General features: G+C 48.3%; 1 protein-coding gene across 3 annotated transcripts in view; it reads right to left on the bottom strand.

Annotated features, from left to right (window-relative positions):
- LOC128323720 (glycerol-3-phosphate dehydrogenase 1-like protein) overlaps positions 1-16170 on the bottom strand; it is a 73253-nt gene that overhangs the window by 25489 nt on the left and 31594 nt on the right. For all 3 annotated transcript variants that reach the window (XM_053247390.1, XM_053247376.1, XM_053247383.1), the window contains one exon: positions 7825-8097. Coding sequence is in view for 2 of the 3 variants with exons in the window: in XM_053247376.1 (XP_053103351.1) it covers positions 7825-7865 (41 nt within the window). In the remaining variant the exon portion in view is untranslated. The remainder of the gene's footprint in view (positions 1-7824; positions 8098-16170) is intronic.

The following is a 16170-nucleotide window of genomic DNA, read 5'->3' as shown; positions in this document are numbered from 1 at the left end:
GCTGGGCCTTCTCTTAAAAGGCACATTTAACAGAAAAGGGATATTTTATCTAACATGGACCAAATAAAACAGGTAAAGTTTTAACTTTAATTCCCAGTTGGGAGCCGGGCGTGCGGGGCCCTTGAAAACGTGGGGCCCGTAGCAAATGCTACATTTGCTACTACGTTAATTTACCATAGAAAGCAAAGCAAAACAGAAAAAGCATCAACACTTAGGCTGCAAGATTCTTCAAAGCCATGGCCAATATCCTAAGGATGTGGTGGCAAACCAGGGAGAAGTGCCCGTGCTGAAGAAGGGCTCCTGATTCCTGCATCTGCAGTGTATGCAATGGGCAATTTTGCCAATCTCTCCTTCCGTTGGAGGTGCCCTGTGATATCGCCCTGAGGGCTGCAGCTCAAACTACAATATATTGTTGCTGGGGAAGGAAGTTAGATCTTTCCATCAGATAGCACAATTGCTGTCGTGAGTTCTGCATGTGGAAGGCGGTTGAGTAAATGGCACCAGTGCCGGTTACAGGTAAGAACATAAGTACGGCCCTGCTGGATCAGGCCCAAGGCCAATCTAGTCCAGCATTCTGTTTCACACAGTGGCCCGCCAATGCTGAAGCTGAGACATTGAGGTTTAGTCCGTTCTTGAAGTGGGAGAAAGAAAGTGGAATCATAGGAACATAGGAAGCTGCCATATACTGAGTCAGTCCATTGGTCTATCTAGCTCAGTATTGTCTTCACAGACTGGCAGCGGCTTCTCCAAGGTTGCAGGCAGGAATCTCTCTCAGCCCTATCTTGTCTATTCTAGAAGTGGGTTTCTTAAAACCTGATTTAGAACGTAAACGCTACAAACACCGCACTTCACAGTACTTGTTGCAACCCGATCACCCTATCGCTCTCTTTAAGGAGAAAAAAGTCCCTTTCCATTTATGGGAAACAAGGTGGTGCTTATACCATCAAGTACTACCACGTAATGCAGCTAAGCCATGGCTCCCAGAGGACCAGCAAGAGTGCCCTAAAATCACCTGCAAACAGAAAGCTAGTGAGCTAGGTAAAACATTCAGGGAAACCCACGCACATTTCTTAAAAGAGTGTGTGGTAGCCAAAAGAGTGTGGCAGGGAGTAAGCAAGCTGTTAGAGTGGCCTGATTTGGAAAAACAGACTTGGGAAGAACTAACCTCGGGTTTGAGCGATAGAACCTCCTTTTGAGGTCCCAGAAAGAAACCTTCAAGGAAACGGGACGGAACGGGTGCCCCCATACTAGGGAATTGGAACGTTCCCCTTCTCGTAATCAGGTTAGTAACCTGTATGTCATTTATGCAATGCTCATGCATAGGAATAGGGAGGGAAGACGCGACCAAGAGGTTCACGCAGATGAGACAGTAAATCTCTTCTGGAAAAGTTTGTATGGTTATGTGCAAAAAGACAAGAGTATCTCTTCTAAACAGCAATGGGACAAATTGTGGAAATGGATGTCGGACGTAAACCCCCCCCCCCCCCCCGATTACCTGATGTGCCTTGAAATCCCCCACCCCCGAGTTACAGTACTAGCTGCATATACTTCATAACCTTGTGGGTTTCCAAATCCATGTGTGTAAATCTTTGTAGATATATCATGTACAAACAACCACTTTGTATATAATTGTGCTTTGGCAATGTACTGTATGCTTTGGTAGTTTGTTGGTTCAATTAAAAAAATCTTGTCCTAAAAAAATAATAACAACAATAATAATCTTGTCCTATCTTGGAGAAGCCAGGCGGGGAACTTGAAACCTTCTGCTCTTCCCAGAGTGGCTCCATCCCCTGAGGGGAATATCTTCCAGTGCTCACACTTCTAGTTGTCACGGTCTGGCCGACTGCCAGGGAAGATCACGAGACGAAACGGAGCTGCTGCAACAGGATACGGCTCGGAAAGTTTGTCTTGACCAGACTTGGCTGCATGCTGTCGACACGGAGGTTGACAAATGTTGTTTTCCAGCAGTGAGCAGAAAGCTGGTGATGCAATTTATAGTGCAAGCCGAGAGCTGCCAGCTGGCAGGAATTCAAGGCTTATCAGCCCTCTGCAAGAGGCGTTTGCTCCTCCTAATAGTCTCTAATTGAGTCCTGCGTCTCGTAAGACGCCGCTGTTGTGGAGTCAGTGGAGGTTGATTGCAGAGCTCCTCTTCGGATTGGTCCTTCACGATTTCTGCTGTCTCAGGTTGTTGTGCCTGCTCTGAATCATTAGCTGGATCTACCACAGCCGTTTCGTGAACACTGACAGCTGGGCTCTGCCCGACTCTCCTGCATCGGCTGGAAAGTTGACAGCTTCCCCTTCCTCCTCGCTGTCTGAGATCGAGGGCGTGACACTAGTCTCCCTTTCATATGCAACCAGGGCGAACCCTGCTTAGCTAAGGGGACAAGTCATGTTTCCTACCACAAGACCAGCTCTCCTCTCTGGACCAGCTCTCAGCTCTCCTCTCTCATGGCTAGGCTGGACTCAGTTATGTCTGCCTGAAAAGAATATGGAAGGCATCTCACCAAAGACGGGTCCAGGAGGAGGCCTGCTCCTACTTAGGAAGTGCAATCCCATCCAGAACAGGCTGAGCCCCCATTGTCTGGTCAGCTCTCATACTGACCACAAGCACCTCCATCTTGTCTGGATTAAACTGCAACATCAGTCCACATCCAGCCTTTCGCTCCCTTCACACACTGGTCCAAAATTCTTGCTGACTTCCTGGGATCAGATGACACTCCACCCCATTGCCACTCTTTAAACAGTGAGTGTAGAGCTGCACTGCAGTTTATTTACAAGGACTTGTGGGGATGTTGCATTAAGGCAGGTGTTTAATTTCTTTTATCATGCAAAAAAGCCTGTCACATTTATTCTATAGACAGGGTCGGATTAAGGTCTTTGCCGCCAGCAGGCAGCCAAAGATTTGCCACCCCAGAGCGGCAAGAGTTAAATTTCCCTTTTCAAGTTGGAAAAGGGGGCGGAATTTAGTGAAATCTATCTTGCTACCCAGGGGCGTAGCTAGGGGAGAGGGGGCCCCGTGTTCATCCCTCTCTCTGGCGCACCCCCCAAATGAGGGAGATAATGAAGAAAATAGGGAGGGATGGAACTGGAGGGGCCTCAGGAGCTGGGGGCCCATGCTCTTTGAACCCTTTCGCTCAATTATAGCTAGGCCCCGTTACTACCCTTGAATTTTCTGCCTCGCACAGCAGCAGTGTGGTGACAAGAGCTCCTGTGTGCAGCCGCCCGCCTCCTTAGGATGGTGTGTGTGGCGGCAGGATGGCAATGGGTGCAGCCGCACAGCGGCATTCGCGGCAGTCCAGAGGAGAGAGCACTTGGCGAGCGATACCATCCTCCTAACTGAAGCCCTCTTACCTCCAAAATGAAGGAGATTGCCCAATTTCAGGCCTTTCTGCGCACGCAGGTAGATGGGCTTCAGTTAGGAGGATGGTATCGCTCGCCGCCTCTCCTCGCTGCCTCCCCTCTTCTCCAGACCGCCGACAATGCCGCTGTGCGGCTGCACCCATTGAAATCCTGCCGCCACACGCACCATCCTAAGGAGGCGGGCGGCTGCACACAGGAGCTCTTGTCACCGCACTGCTGTTGTGCGCGGCAGCAATTTTAAAGGTTTAAATAGAAATGAACATTTAACTGAACATTTCCCTAATTTGCCACTGGGGGGATTTTGCCGTCGTAGGCAGCCACATCTACTGCCTGTCCTTTAATCTGCCGTTGTCTATTGAACCCCTGCCTGCTAAAACATGGTTCATCCTCCCTCCAGTTGTTCATCTGGGCAGTGTGCAGAGTTGGCTCAGCCTTTAGGCCAAGTGTTTGAGAGGTGATGTGCCCCCTCTTCCGAAGTAAGACTAGAGAGCTCTCAGACCTCTTTGTAAGAACCATTTGGCAGAACTGAGCATAATGTTCTTCTATTGCTGCTTTTCAAAGCTCCCACCTCCAACAGGACTCACTATCATCAAGAATTGGAGGAACCGTTTGTATTCTCCATGTAGAGAAATTACAACTAGCTGGCAAAACAAGAGGAACCGAATGTTTTATTTTTATTTATTACATTTATATCCCGCTCTTCCTCCAAGGAGCCCAGAGCGGTGTACTACATACTTGGGTTTCTTCTCACAACAACTCTGTGAAGTAGGTTAGGCTGAGAGAGAAGTGACCGGCCCAGAGTCACCCAGCTAGTGTCATAGCTCAATGGGGATTTGAACTCGGGTCGCCCCAGGCCTAGTCCAGCACTCTAACCACTACACCATGCTGGCTCTCTTCTGGCCATCTTCTCTGGGTACATTTCGGATGTAAGGAAGGCTGGAACTGAAAGAGCTTCCCTGCCTCTTTGGTGACTGTGTCTACTAGTTAATACCATTTGCAGGGGATCAACAGCAAGAGAGAGGGCATGCCCTCACCTCTTGCCCGTGGGCTCCCCAGAGGCATGTGGTGGGCCACTGTGCGAAACAGGATGCTGGACTAGATGGGCCTTGGGCCTGATCCAGCAGGGCTGTTCTTATGTTCTTAGGTTACATGGGTGGATATAAAGTGCAGAAAGATGTGAAAGGCTGTCAGTCTGCACCTCCAATGAAAAGCTGGGGCGATTTATCTGACCAATCATTGTTTTGCTCCATTTCCTGCTTTGCTTATTCGTTAAAGTGGCTCATCAGTTAAGGTAGCTTGGGAAAGCAGTGGCGAAGAGAAGCCCAAACCAACTCTCTCTATCACCACCACCCCGCCTTCCTCTCTCCACCCCCCTACCCCACTTCACACTGTCTCTTCTCTCTAATAATCCACCTTGTTTGCTTTGACTCCAGACAAGTTTGCTGCTGGTGGGAAGAGACAGGAGGCGGGTGGGGGGGACAGGGAAGAGATTGCTGGGGTTTAGCATAGCAGCGGAGAAGCCAACCAGTGCTGTTGGAGGCATGCTCCGTGCTGACTTGTGCTCAGAGGCGTAACTAGGGAAAACGGCGCCCGGGGCAAGCACTGAAATGGCGCCCCCCCGCGCCCCCCCGCCCCCCAACATACTGCATTATACTTAGGTTTTTCCTCACAAGCGCCCGCCGCTGCCGCCAAGCCAGGCCACTGACTGGCCGCCAGGCGCCAGCAAAGCAATGGGGGGGGGCGCACGGGCGGCGCGGAAGGGACCGCTCGTGGGGGAGGGGGTGCCGATGCGCTCCCTTGACTGCTGCAGCGCTGCTGCACTGAGCAGGAAACATTTGTATTAACAAAAAATTAAAAAAAAATTAAAAATATTTTTTGTCATGGCAGCGCCCCCCACATGACCAGAAAAGATGGCGCCCGGGGCACGTGCCCCCCCTGCCCCCCTATAGTTACGCCTCTGCTTGTGCTGTAGAATGGTGGAGTGCCCCAGCAGCTGACACAAGGAAGAAGAGTGGTGAACAGTGCCTGGACTGGCCGAGGGGGGCTGGGCACAGAGTCAGTGAGGGGTGGGGTCAGTGAAGAACAGGTGTGATGGGGGGGAAAGGCAGTGGCCACAGAACTGAGACTGGGGCGAGGGCAGCAGGCAGATGAGGCAACACCTGTGGAGGCGTATCCGCACTCACTACCCACACTCACTGCCTGAAGTTGTCACCCCAACTGACTTCATAGGGGAGCCACCCCAAATGGCGAGTTTGCATCATTACACCCATTCATGCAGGCGCCATTGTGATATGCCATGAAACATTATATAGATAACAAAGATTAAAATACACAATTCTCGATTGTTTCTGATAGCTTAATCTGATTCCTGACCCACACAAACCTGCCCAAGTAAATAAGCCTTACAACATTTCTGAAAGATTCCCAGGCTTGGATTATGGAGTGTCTCCAGGGCTGGCAATTCTACAACGTGCATGAATATTTCACTCTGAAGTGTACATAATGTGATTTGTCGTGCTGTAGGGTTTTTATTTAAGATTCTTCTGTCAAGGCAGAACAATGCTCCTTTCATTGGGGCAGATCAAGGACACTATTTTTTAGAGTGTCCAAACCGGATGTTAAGATAACAGAGATCTGTGCCCACATGTGCTGTTCTGTAGAAGCACACAAATGTAGGCTTATATCCTTATGTACACTTGAGTATGATAAACAGAGAATGGATGCCGTGGAGAGGGTGGAGCAAACAGAAAAATATTTAGGTTAGTTGTTTTTTTTAAGCTTCTGTAGCTATGTCCCAGCATTGCTGTGTGCCTATCTGTGTCTCTTATTTTATAAGGAGTTAATTTATTCCACTTAATCAGAGCCCCACATAATGTTATGAATGCTCCTTACGTCATCTCGGCTCCATGGTGACCATTTATAAAACAGATTTCACATGTTCTTTCTCTCTCTCACTTTCACTCAGAAATCCTGTAACACGTTGAATAAATTGCCTTGTTTTTTACAACATGACTTCTTGGATTTACAGCCAGAACAGAAAAGCAATATATCTGTTCCAATCCCAGCCAAACCTTTTTGGGTCTAGTTGTGCAGAAGGTGATATTACATACAAATCTGTTCATCATGTTGAGAGTTCAGATGCCAGATCCCTGGGTACCTTTTAGGTACATCTGAGTTCTCATTCTCCACTCAAGTTAGCAAAACTCTTCCAACTAAGTTCTCTGCTATCTCTCTCTACTGGTGAGTATACTTTGGGCATATCTGCACAATACCCCTGTGAATGCTTTGTACTACCAAATATCTCTATAGGGTTATGTCATTTCCCCCCCTTGGCCATGAAACTCACTGAGTGGCCTTGAGCAAGTCAAAGGACAGGATCCAGACTAAGTTAGTCATGACTAAGTCCCATTGAAATGAATGGGGCTTCAGCTAGTCATAACTAACTTGTCACTGATTTCAGTCGTGCACAGGCACCACTAACCTGGATGCTGTCTACTGTCTCTCAGCCTTGTCCATCACACAGGGTTGTTGTGGAAATAAAAACAATGGGCAGAGACCATGTAGGCCATCCTTGAAAGAAGGGCCAAATAAATAAATAAATAAATAATAGCAGTAATTAGTTTGGTTTTGCCCGTTTGTCAGTTCGTTCTTCTCCTTCTCCAATAAATACCACCACCAGCAGCTATTCTATGCTCACAGGCACTGACAGGCTTGTGGGGATAGAAGCATCCCCGCTTGGTGCTCAAGGATGCATGCCAGTTTGGAGGAAAGCATACTTTCACCAGCCTGTTTGGGATCATTTGTAAAGGATGGCTCAAGAGTGTCCTGGACTAAATAATCGGCGCCACGAAGGGAGCTTCATTGTGTGGTCCCCGGTTGCTCGTTGGTGGAACGGTCCGCAAACTCCAAGGGCTATTCGATTTTCGAAGGCAAAATGGGGAGGGGAGACCTTTCCTTTTTGCTCAGGTGTACCGCGAACGATGAGAAAGAGTCGAAGACAGAAGCTGCATGCAGAATGAAAGGAGAAAGCTCCCGGAGGGCGCTTCGCTGCGCGCTCTGGTCTGGAAAACACCCCCGTCCGGGAGGGGCGTAGCAAGGTTGGAGTGTGGCTCCTGGCTCCTCCTGGGACCAAAAGTGAAGATGGCTCACTCGAGGGGCGACTAGCTTCTCCCAAGAGGCGCCAGCAGCAGGCAGAGCAAAGAGCAAGCTGTCATCCAGGGACACTGGTCCCCTCCCCCCTCCCCCGTTCAGCTGCAGCGACACCTCTCCTCCCCTCCTTCCTTGCCCCCACCCCACCCGGTAGAGCCCCCCTCCCCGGTCCCCGTCAGCAGCTCCGCTCTGCTGCATTACAGAGAACATCAGAAATCGAGGGCGGGGCGGCTCTCTCGACAACAGGTCTCTCTCCCCTCTCTGCCGCCTGCCTGCGATCCTCCGTCCGCAGCCCGTCCTGCTACTACTACTCACCAGTTGCCGGATCCGATGATGCAGACTTTCAGAGGAGGCATGGTGACTCCCGCGCTCTCCTGTGGCCGCAGTGCCTGTGAGGTCCCCCGCCACACTCCCCGGTCTCTCCAGAGCACCTCGCCGCAGCAGCGCCGTTCGCGTCGCGTGCCGCACTCCCCCGCTTCGAGCGTCTGCGGCGGGGCTGGGAAAGGAGCTTGGCACGCGCCAACCCGCAAGCACCGCCTGCCTGCCTGCCTGCCTCCGGAGATCCAGCCGGTGGAAGTATCTCAGCCCCTGGAGAGCAATTAGAGAAGGAAGGCCATATAAGGAATCCACGTGGTTCGGGCTGGGGCGGGGGGGCGCGACTTATATCTGTCCCCGAGTGGATCTGGCGCGGAAAAGAAAACGAAAAGAACCAAGGAGTCTCCAGGGCAGGGGTAGGCAGCCTTGGTTCTCCAACCGTGGAACTACAAATCCCATCATCCCCAGCCTCGATACATTGGCTGGGGTGGGTGATGGAAATTGTGGTTAGCGTGGTGGGAGTTGTAGTTCAGCAACAGCTGCAGAGCCAAGGTGGCCTGTCACTCTGCCCTACGGGCTACCAGGATGATCCAGTGGAAGAAGCAAAAGCCCAACATCAGTTGTAGTACTGTAAATAACAGGAGACAAACATTGATTAGAAATTAAACCACACAGCCCTGTTCATGATTATACGGTACCTCTCTGAACCAGGGGTACGGATAGAGGGTCAGCTTGAAGAGCTACCCCTCACTTATGGAGGCGGGGGAGAGACACTTGAGGAGGGATATATATGCATCATTAGATTTGGGGGGACTTCTGTAAGATGAGGTAGGACTCCTAAATACCTTAGAGGGTGACCTGCCCCGTCCTACCCCGCCCCCCATGAGCTGCTGATGTGTGGGTATTATTCACACCAATAGAGGAGGGCAGGCAGCAAGGGGCTCCTTGCCAGGACAAAGTCACACAACAGAGCAGGGGTTCCCAACCTTGGGTCCCCAGATGTAACTGGACTATAATTTCCCTCAACCCCCTGACCTTTGGCCATTGTGGCTGGGGATAATGGGAATTATCGTCCAATCACTTCTGGGTTGGACTCCAAGGTTGGGAACCCCTGAAACAGAGGATGTGGGTGAGATGGAACTGCCACAAGAAAAACCTAGAAAATGTATATATGGATAAAAGAAGTTACTGTCAGAGGTCATATTCCCAGGTTCAAACCGGTGTGGTGTCACTAATATAGATACTGGAGAGTAGTGGGACTTCAGCTCACCAGGACAATCCTTCGGCATTCTGAATTGTGATCTTCACATGTGCTTCAATTTCAGATGCAAACATGTATGCATCAAGGACATTTTCAATTCCTAACCTTCACTGAACTCTTCACTGACATCTGATATCCAAAACTTAAATGTGATGGTGATGTGAACACTCTGAAATTTGGTATCCCCAAACTTCAAAGAACTAAGGTTTCTGGAATATGAACTCATACTTTGTCAAGTCTGAACTTCAAACAAATCCAAACTTTAACAAATGGTCAGATTGGATGTTTACAAAAACTACAAATTTAAAACTCTGTATACCCTTATCATTATCTGGACCACAAAACAAACAGTTTTATGGCTTGCCTTAGCCTGCCTATTGAACTTTGGTTCCATGGGCTGGTAGCCTGCAAAAGAGTGGGTGTGAGGGTAAACAGATTGTACAAGGCTGATAATTTAACCCTTGGTTTCAGGGTCCATTAGGGAAGGAGCAAGTCGAATGGCTGGAAGGAGTTGAAAATAGAACTAGGCTCCCCAACAAGTTTTATTCTTTCCATTTCGATGGAAACTATGGGAATTGTTTAAATTATAGAGGATCTGTTTATCAAGAGTTATTAGCTATGGTTGTTAAACCTGGAGCCACCATTGTCAGGAAGGCAGAGCAGCTGAGCTGGTCTCCTCATGAGTAACTGACAGTGGAGGCTGGGAAGAGCAGAAGCAGGAAACAGGAGGGGAAGGAAGGAAGGGAAGATTATTTCTTTCTCCCACTGCCTCCAGGTATAAAACAAAAGAAGCTCAGTCTGGAAGGAAAGAAAAATGAGAGATCCATTGGTATTGAAGGTTTGGTGCCTGGTGGAGATATGCCTCCTTCAGGAAAATCTGGTTGTGGGGCGGGAAACTCTCACAGTCTAGGAGCAAGACACAAATAGCCTTAATGGTGTACAGCTAGTAAGACTTGATTAACTCTAGGCAGGGGCATAACTGTAATAGGGCAAGGGGAGACTGTTGTTTGGGGGCCCACTGCCTTGGGGGGGGCACCCAGAGGCAAGTCACATGACTGACTCCCCCAGCTGCACACCCGCCCGGGCTTCCTTCAGTTGTATTCATCCTCCAAAATTTATGTGAGTGTTAAGACCTGGAGCTACCAGAACAGCATGTCTTTCTCTAGTACCATTCAATGACTTACATCGTCCACAATTTACAAAACCTTAAAAAAAATAATTTAGGATTATGCTTTTTGTTACCACTATTCAGCCTCATTTAAGATTTCTTTACTTCATGAGCTGAGCTTCAGTGAGTGGGGGACCATTTTAAAATCTTGTCAATGGGCCCACTCCAACCTTGCTGTGCCCCTGACTCTAGGTACTAGGCAGACCTTAAGTGGCACAGCGGGGAAATGCTTGATTAACAAGCAGAAGGTTGCCGGTTTGAATCACCGCTGGTACTGGCGTGTGTGTGTGCCCGCTGTGTGTGCGTCCGCTGATGCGCATGCGTGCGCGCCCGCCATGCACACGCATGTGCCTGCCACGCACATGCCCGTTGCGCACATCACATTCACCTGTCACGTTCGCACGTCACGCATGCAACATGTGCATGCAATGTGTGATGTGTGTGGTGCATGTGCACGCAGCAGCGAGCACATGCACAGCCCGTACTTCGGTATTTCTGGCCAACAACGGGGGCAGGGGCTGCAGGGAGGAACGCTGCCACCCCCAAAATGTTTTTTAAAAATGGAGTGCCAGCAGGGGGTGGAAGCAGTGGGAGGAGTAAGTGCTACCCTCGCCCTTAAAGGGAGACCCCCCCGCCTGCCAGTGTCAAACTGCGAACTGGCACCAGCATGAACTGGTTCACAGGCCTCTTGCATGGCCTGCAGACCAGTTTGTGCACATCCCTAGATGGGTCCACTCTGGGAAAAGCAGAAGGTTCCAAGTTCCCTCCCTGGCATCTCCAAGATGGGGCTGAGTGAGATTCCTGCCTGAAACCTTGGAGAAGCTGCTGCCAATCTGTGTAGACAATACTGAGCTAGATGGACCAATGGTCTAACTTGGAATAAGGCAGCTTCCTATGTTCCTAACATCCTGCACCAAATCCCCTGATTATCTCTCCCAGTGGTTTCATGTAGATGTTAAAGAGCATTGGAGACAGTATGGAGCCCTGGGGGATGCCATATAAAAGTTCACATTCTGAACAACAGTCTCCAAGGGACAACATCTGGAATCTGACTAAGAGAGGTAGGAGCAGAACCACTGCAAAGCAGTGCCTTCCATTTCCAACCCCCTCAGATGGTCCAGAAGTATTGAAAACTGCCAAGAGATCTAAAAGTCATACTCCCTCTAAGAGTCATACTCCCTCTAAGAGTCATACTCCCTCTGTCAATTCCCCGTTGGAGATCATCCATCAGGACTACCAAGGCAGTCTCTACCCATAGCCCACCTGAAAGCCAGTCTGAAATGGGTCTAGATAATCAGTTTCCTCCAAGACTGCCTGGAGCTTGGAGGCCACCATCCTCTCAATTACGTTGTCCTCTCCCACCCAACATGTACTTTTATAATTATGGGGAACAGTTAAACTAAATCACCCCTAAACATGCAAATTAACTTGTTTTTAAGCACATTCAGATTAACTAGTTCCAAATAGGAGTTGGTACTCTTGGGGTGGGGAAGATGTATGAGTCTATGCTTCTCCTCCACGTGTTTAGAATTGGCTGGTTGGAGTTTCATCCAAACTACCCCAATTATTTTTATTCTGGTTAGCCTCTGCTGTAAACAGAAGGTAGGTCAAGATGGACCTTTGATCTGAGCCAAGAAGGCAATTCTTACAATCTTATGTTCTTAAACTGGTTGTGCAATGTTAAGCAAGATATCCTGATAACCTGTGTTTGCCAGCCTTTGATGGCAAAGCCCAGAAGATCTTGAAGATGCAGAGTATCATCTATATCTCTGCTTAACACCCTGTATTTCTAGGAAGACTCCATTCTATCATCAACATCATATTCTCACAAAGATAATTGTGCTTTATTTGCAAATCCAGGCCAGTCAAATGTCAGCATTCTTTCCACCAGCAAGTAAAATCGCTCTTCACTCAGTACCCAGAATCAGAAACTCACTTTTGCTATAAATGCTACAAAGGCATGCAGACCCTCCCTCATTCAAGTCATGCACTGTTGCTTTATGGGCCTTCCGAAATACAGCTTTGTTAGGGCCACATGACTTCCTTCTGCCATGCTCTGTAGTTGTACATTTCCCTTTGTTTTAAAAAGTAGCAGAAATAATTACAGTCATACTATTCCTCCTATCCATTAGATGGGGGCAGGATTATATCTGTGCTACTAATGATGGATCAGGGAAGGAGTGTAGCAAGGAGAGAGGGGGCCCATGTTCGCCCTTCTCCTTGGCGGCCCCTCAGAGTGAGGGAGGTAATGAAAACAATAGTGGGGGTGGAGCTGGAGGGCCCTCAAGAGCTGGGGGCTCTGTGTTCTTTGAACCCATCCGCTCAATTATAGCGACACCCCTGGATCAGGGGCAACATTAGTGAGGACATTTATGTCAAAGTGAAATCCAGCTTTTACAATCCTCTGGAAAGACCTTCAGTTCATTGAATTCTGCCTCATACAGAATTCTGTGCTCCCCAAAAGCCTTTGTAGGAATAGTGACTGCACTAAGATGCATTGTTTTAACTAACCTGTATCATTATTAGACTCCTTCCCATATTAACCTTAGCTTTATGTGCCTCAAGAAACATTGCTGCCTAACTCAGATCACAGCTTTACCCTCGTCAGTGGTCAGTCGGGCAATAGGAGCTCGCTCAGAATCAGCAGGGTGTTGTATCATTTCTGTCAGGAGCGTGTTTCTGGTTCTGGCTGTGGAGTGCAGAAGCCTGGCTTGATGAATCATATGGGAAGGAACTGAAATAATTGAAGGCCCGTGTTAAGCCTGTGGGGGTGTTTTTTGGCGTGCACAGATGTTCAGTTGCCCCTTTGTTAATGTCGCTAGTGTAGAATGGCTGTGATAATGCAATGTGTGAGTAGTTACACATTTCAGGACAAAAACACTAAGCATTGTAAAAAGAACCCTGAAAACCGAGACTTACTTGCTATTTGAATACTCTCTTGTGTACTTAGGGTATTGAAATACTAATGAATAAAAGGAATTGTACCATTTATATACTAAATTTTACTGAACCTTTAATATATTACTGCACCGAATCAACTAAACTCCCCTGTAGGGAAGCTCAAATTAATTTCATCAGTGACCAGAATGCAAGGCTTTGGAAGAGGTACATGCTTTAGGAGAACTAAACCATTCTATATTCTTGATCAAGCTTTTCCAAATCCCACCGCACCCCCTGGTAACTTCTTGCATTAAATATCACATGGCAGAGCACATTTGTTGCACTTGCTGCCTCCTTAAACACTATGAAGTTAGTACATAGAAAACATTTGTTGGTCATGCTGGGTTGCAGTTTAAGTTGCCAAGTCTACTGCTGCTGCTACTACTACTACTACTACTACTACTACTACTACTACTGATATTTATATACCGCTCTTCAACACAATTCTTAAAGCGGTTTACATAGAAAAATAAATACATAAAGAAGATGGCCCCCCATCCCCAAAGGGCTCACAATTTAAAAAGAAACATAAGGCAAACACCAGCAACAGCCATGGGAGGGATGCTGTGCTGGGGTTGGATAGGGCCAGTTGCTCTCCCCATGCTAAATCTAAGAGAATCACCCAACTTAAAGTAGGCAATACCTCAGGGTTGGATCAGATCCCCCCTGAACTGTTGAAATCAAACATCGAATGGTGGGCCCCTGTACTTGCTAGGCTGTTTACTTATATTGATCAGACTGCTTGTATCCCCGAGGAGTGGAGAATTGCTGTAGTTGTACCTATTTATAAGAAAAGTTCTCGTTCAGACCCTTCAGATTATCAACCAGTTAGCCTGTTAAGTGTTATCAGCAAGCTATATGCTAGACATCTGTATATTAAGCTTGCTGATTGGATGGACCAGGAGTCCATACTTAGAGAAGAACAGGCAGGGTTCAGGGCTGGTAGGTCGACCCTTGAACAGGCCCTGGTGCTGCAAATATTGGCTGCAAAATATTCTCCATTGTATGCTGCCTTTATTTTTATTATTTATTTATTTGATTGATTGATTGATTGATTTATATACCACCCTTCCGAAATGGCTCAGGGCGGTTTACAATTAAAACAGAAAACATTAAAAACAATTAAAACAGAGATAAAAATATAAATACCAATTTAAAACAACTTAAAAAACAATTAAACTATCAAAACAATTAAAACCCTAAAAACCAGGTATTAAAACAATTAAAACTGATTAAAAACCCTGAAAGGCCAGGCCAAACAGATAGGTTTTAAGGGTTCTCTTGAAGGACAGCAAAGAATCAAGATTACGAATTTCCGCTGGGAGTGCATTCCACAGTCCAGGAGCAGCTACAGAGAAGGCCCGCCTCTGAGTCGTCACCAAACGAACCGGTGACAACTGGAGACGGACCTCCCCAGATGACCTTAACGTGCGGTGGGGATCATGTAAAAGAAGGCGCTCTCTAAGATATCTTGGACCCAAGCCGTTCAGGGCTTTAAAGGTAATAACCAGCACTTTGTATTTTGCCCAGAAACATATTGGCAGCCAGTGTAACTGTTTCAAAACAGGCATCATATGGTCTCTCTGGGTTGCCCCAGAGACCAATCTGGCTGCCGCATTCTGAACTAACTGAAGTTTCCGGACTACGTACAAAGGCAGCCCCATGTAGAGCGCATTGCAATAGTCAAGCCGGGAGGTTACCAGCTGATGCACCACTGTTTTGAGGTCATCCTCTTTGAGGAATGGGCGCAGCTGTCGAATCAGCCGGAGCAGATAGAAAGCACTCCTGGCCATGGCCTCCACCTGAGATACCAGGGTGAGGCCTGGGTCCAGGAGTACTCCCAAACTACGCACCTGCTCCTTCTGGGGGAGTGTAACCCCATCCACCACAGGAAGATCTAACTCACCCCTCAGATTCTGAGCGCCCACAATGAGCACCTCCGTCTTGCTTGGATTCAGCTTCAATTTGTTCTCCCTCATCCAGCCCATTACTGCCTGTAGGCAGGGATTTAGAGAATGAGTGCCATTTCCTGAGGATGAAAAGGAGAAGTAGATTTGGGTGTCATCAGCATACTGATAACACCCAGCACCAAACCTCCTGATGACCTCACCCAGCGGTTTCATGTAGATGTTAAAAATCATTGGTGACAGAATGGAGCCCTGAGGGACTCCATATAACAGCTCCCGTTTTGAGGAGCAACTGTCACCAAGCTCCACCATCTGGAATCTGCCCGAGAGATAGGAACGGAACCACTGCAAAGCAGTGCCCCCTATCCCCAACTCCCCCAGGCGATCCAGAAGGATACCATGGTCGATGGTATCGAATGCCGCTGAGAGATCCAGAAGAACCAGCAGAGTCACACTCCCTCTGTTGATTCCCTGGTAAATGTCATCCATCAGGCCGACCAAGGCTGTTTCAACTCCATAGCCCGTTCTAAAGCCAGTTTGAAATGGGTCTAGATAATCAGTTTCCTCCAAGACTGCCTGGAGCTGGTCAGCCACCACCCTCTCAATCACCTTGCCCAACCAAGGGAGATTGGAGATTGGCCTGTAGCTGTCCATCGCTAAGGGGTCCAGGGAAGGCTTCTTTAAGAGTGGTCTAATCATTGCCTCCTTCAGGCAGGGGGGCACCCTACCCTCCCTCAGCGATGCATTTATGATGTTAACTAGGCCACCTCCAACAATCTCCCTGCTAGATAGAAGCAGCCAAGTTGGGCAAGGATCCAGAGAGCAGGTGGTAGGCCGCACCGCCCCAAGCAGCTTGTCCACATCCTCAGGAGTCACAGATTGAAAGTGATCCAATCTAATACTGCAAGAGGGATTGCTGGACACCTCCTCCATAGAACTTGCAGAAATAGTGGAGTCCAAGTCAGCCCGAATACAGGAGATCTTATTTGCAAAGAACCCATTAAAGGCATCACAGCTGAGCAACCCTGGGGACTGACTGGAAGTAGAAGGAGGAGAAACCAAACTCCTCA

Source organism: Hemicordylus capensis, chromosome 1 (genome assembly GCF_027244095.1).
Source record: "Hemicordylus capensis ecotype Gifberg chromosome 1, rHemCap1.1.pri, whole genome shotgun sequence".
Lineage (NCBI taxonomy): Eukaryota > Metazoa > Chordata > Lepidosauria > Squamata > Cordylidae > Hemicordylus > Hemicordylus capensis.
The sequence above is the reverse complement of the archived record's forward strand: the minus strand, read 5'-3'. Positions and strand labels throughout refer to the sequence as shown.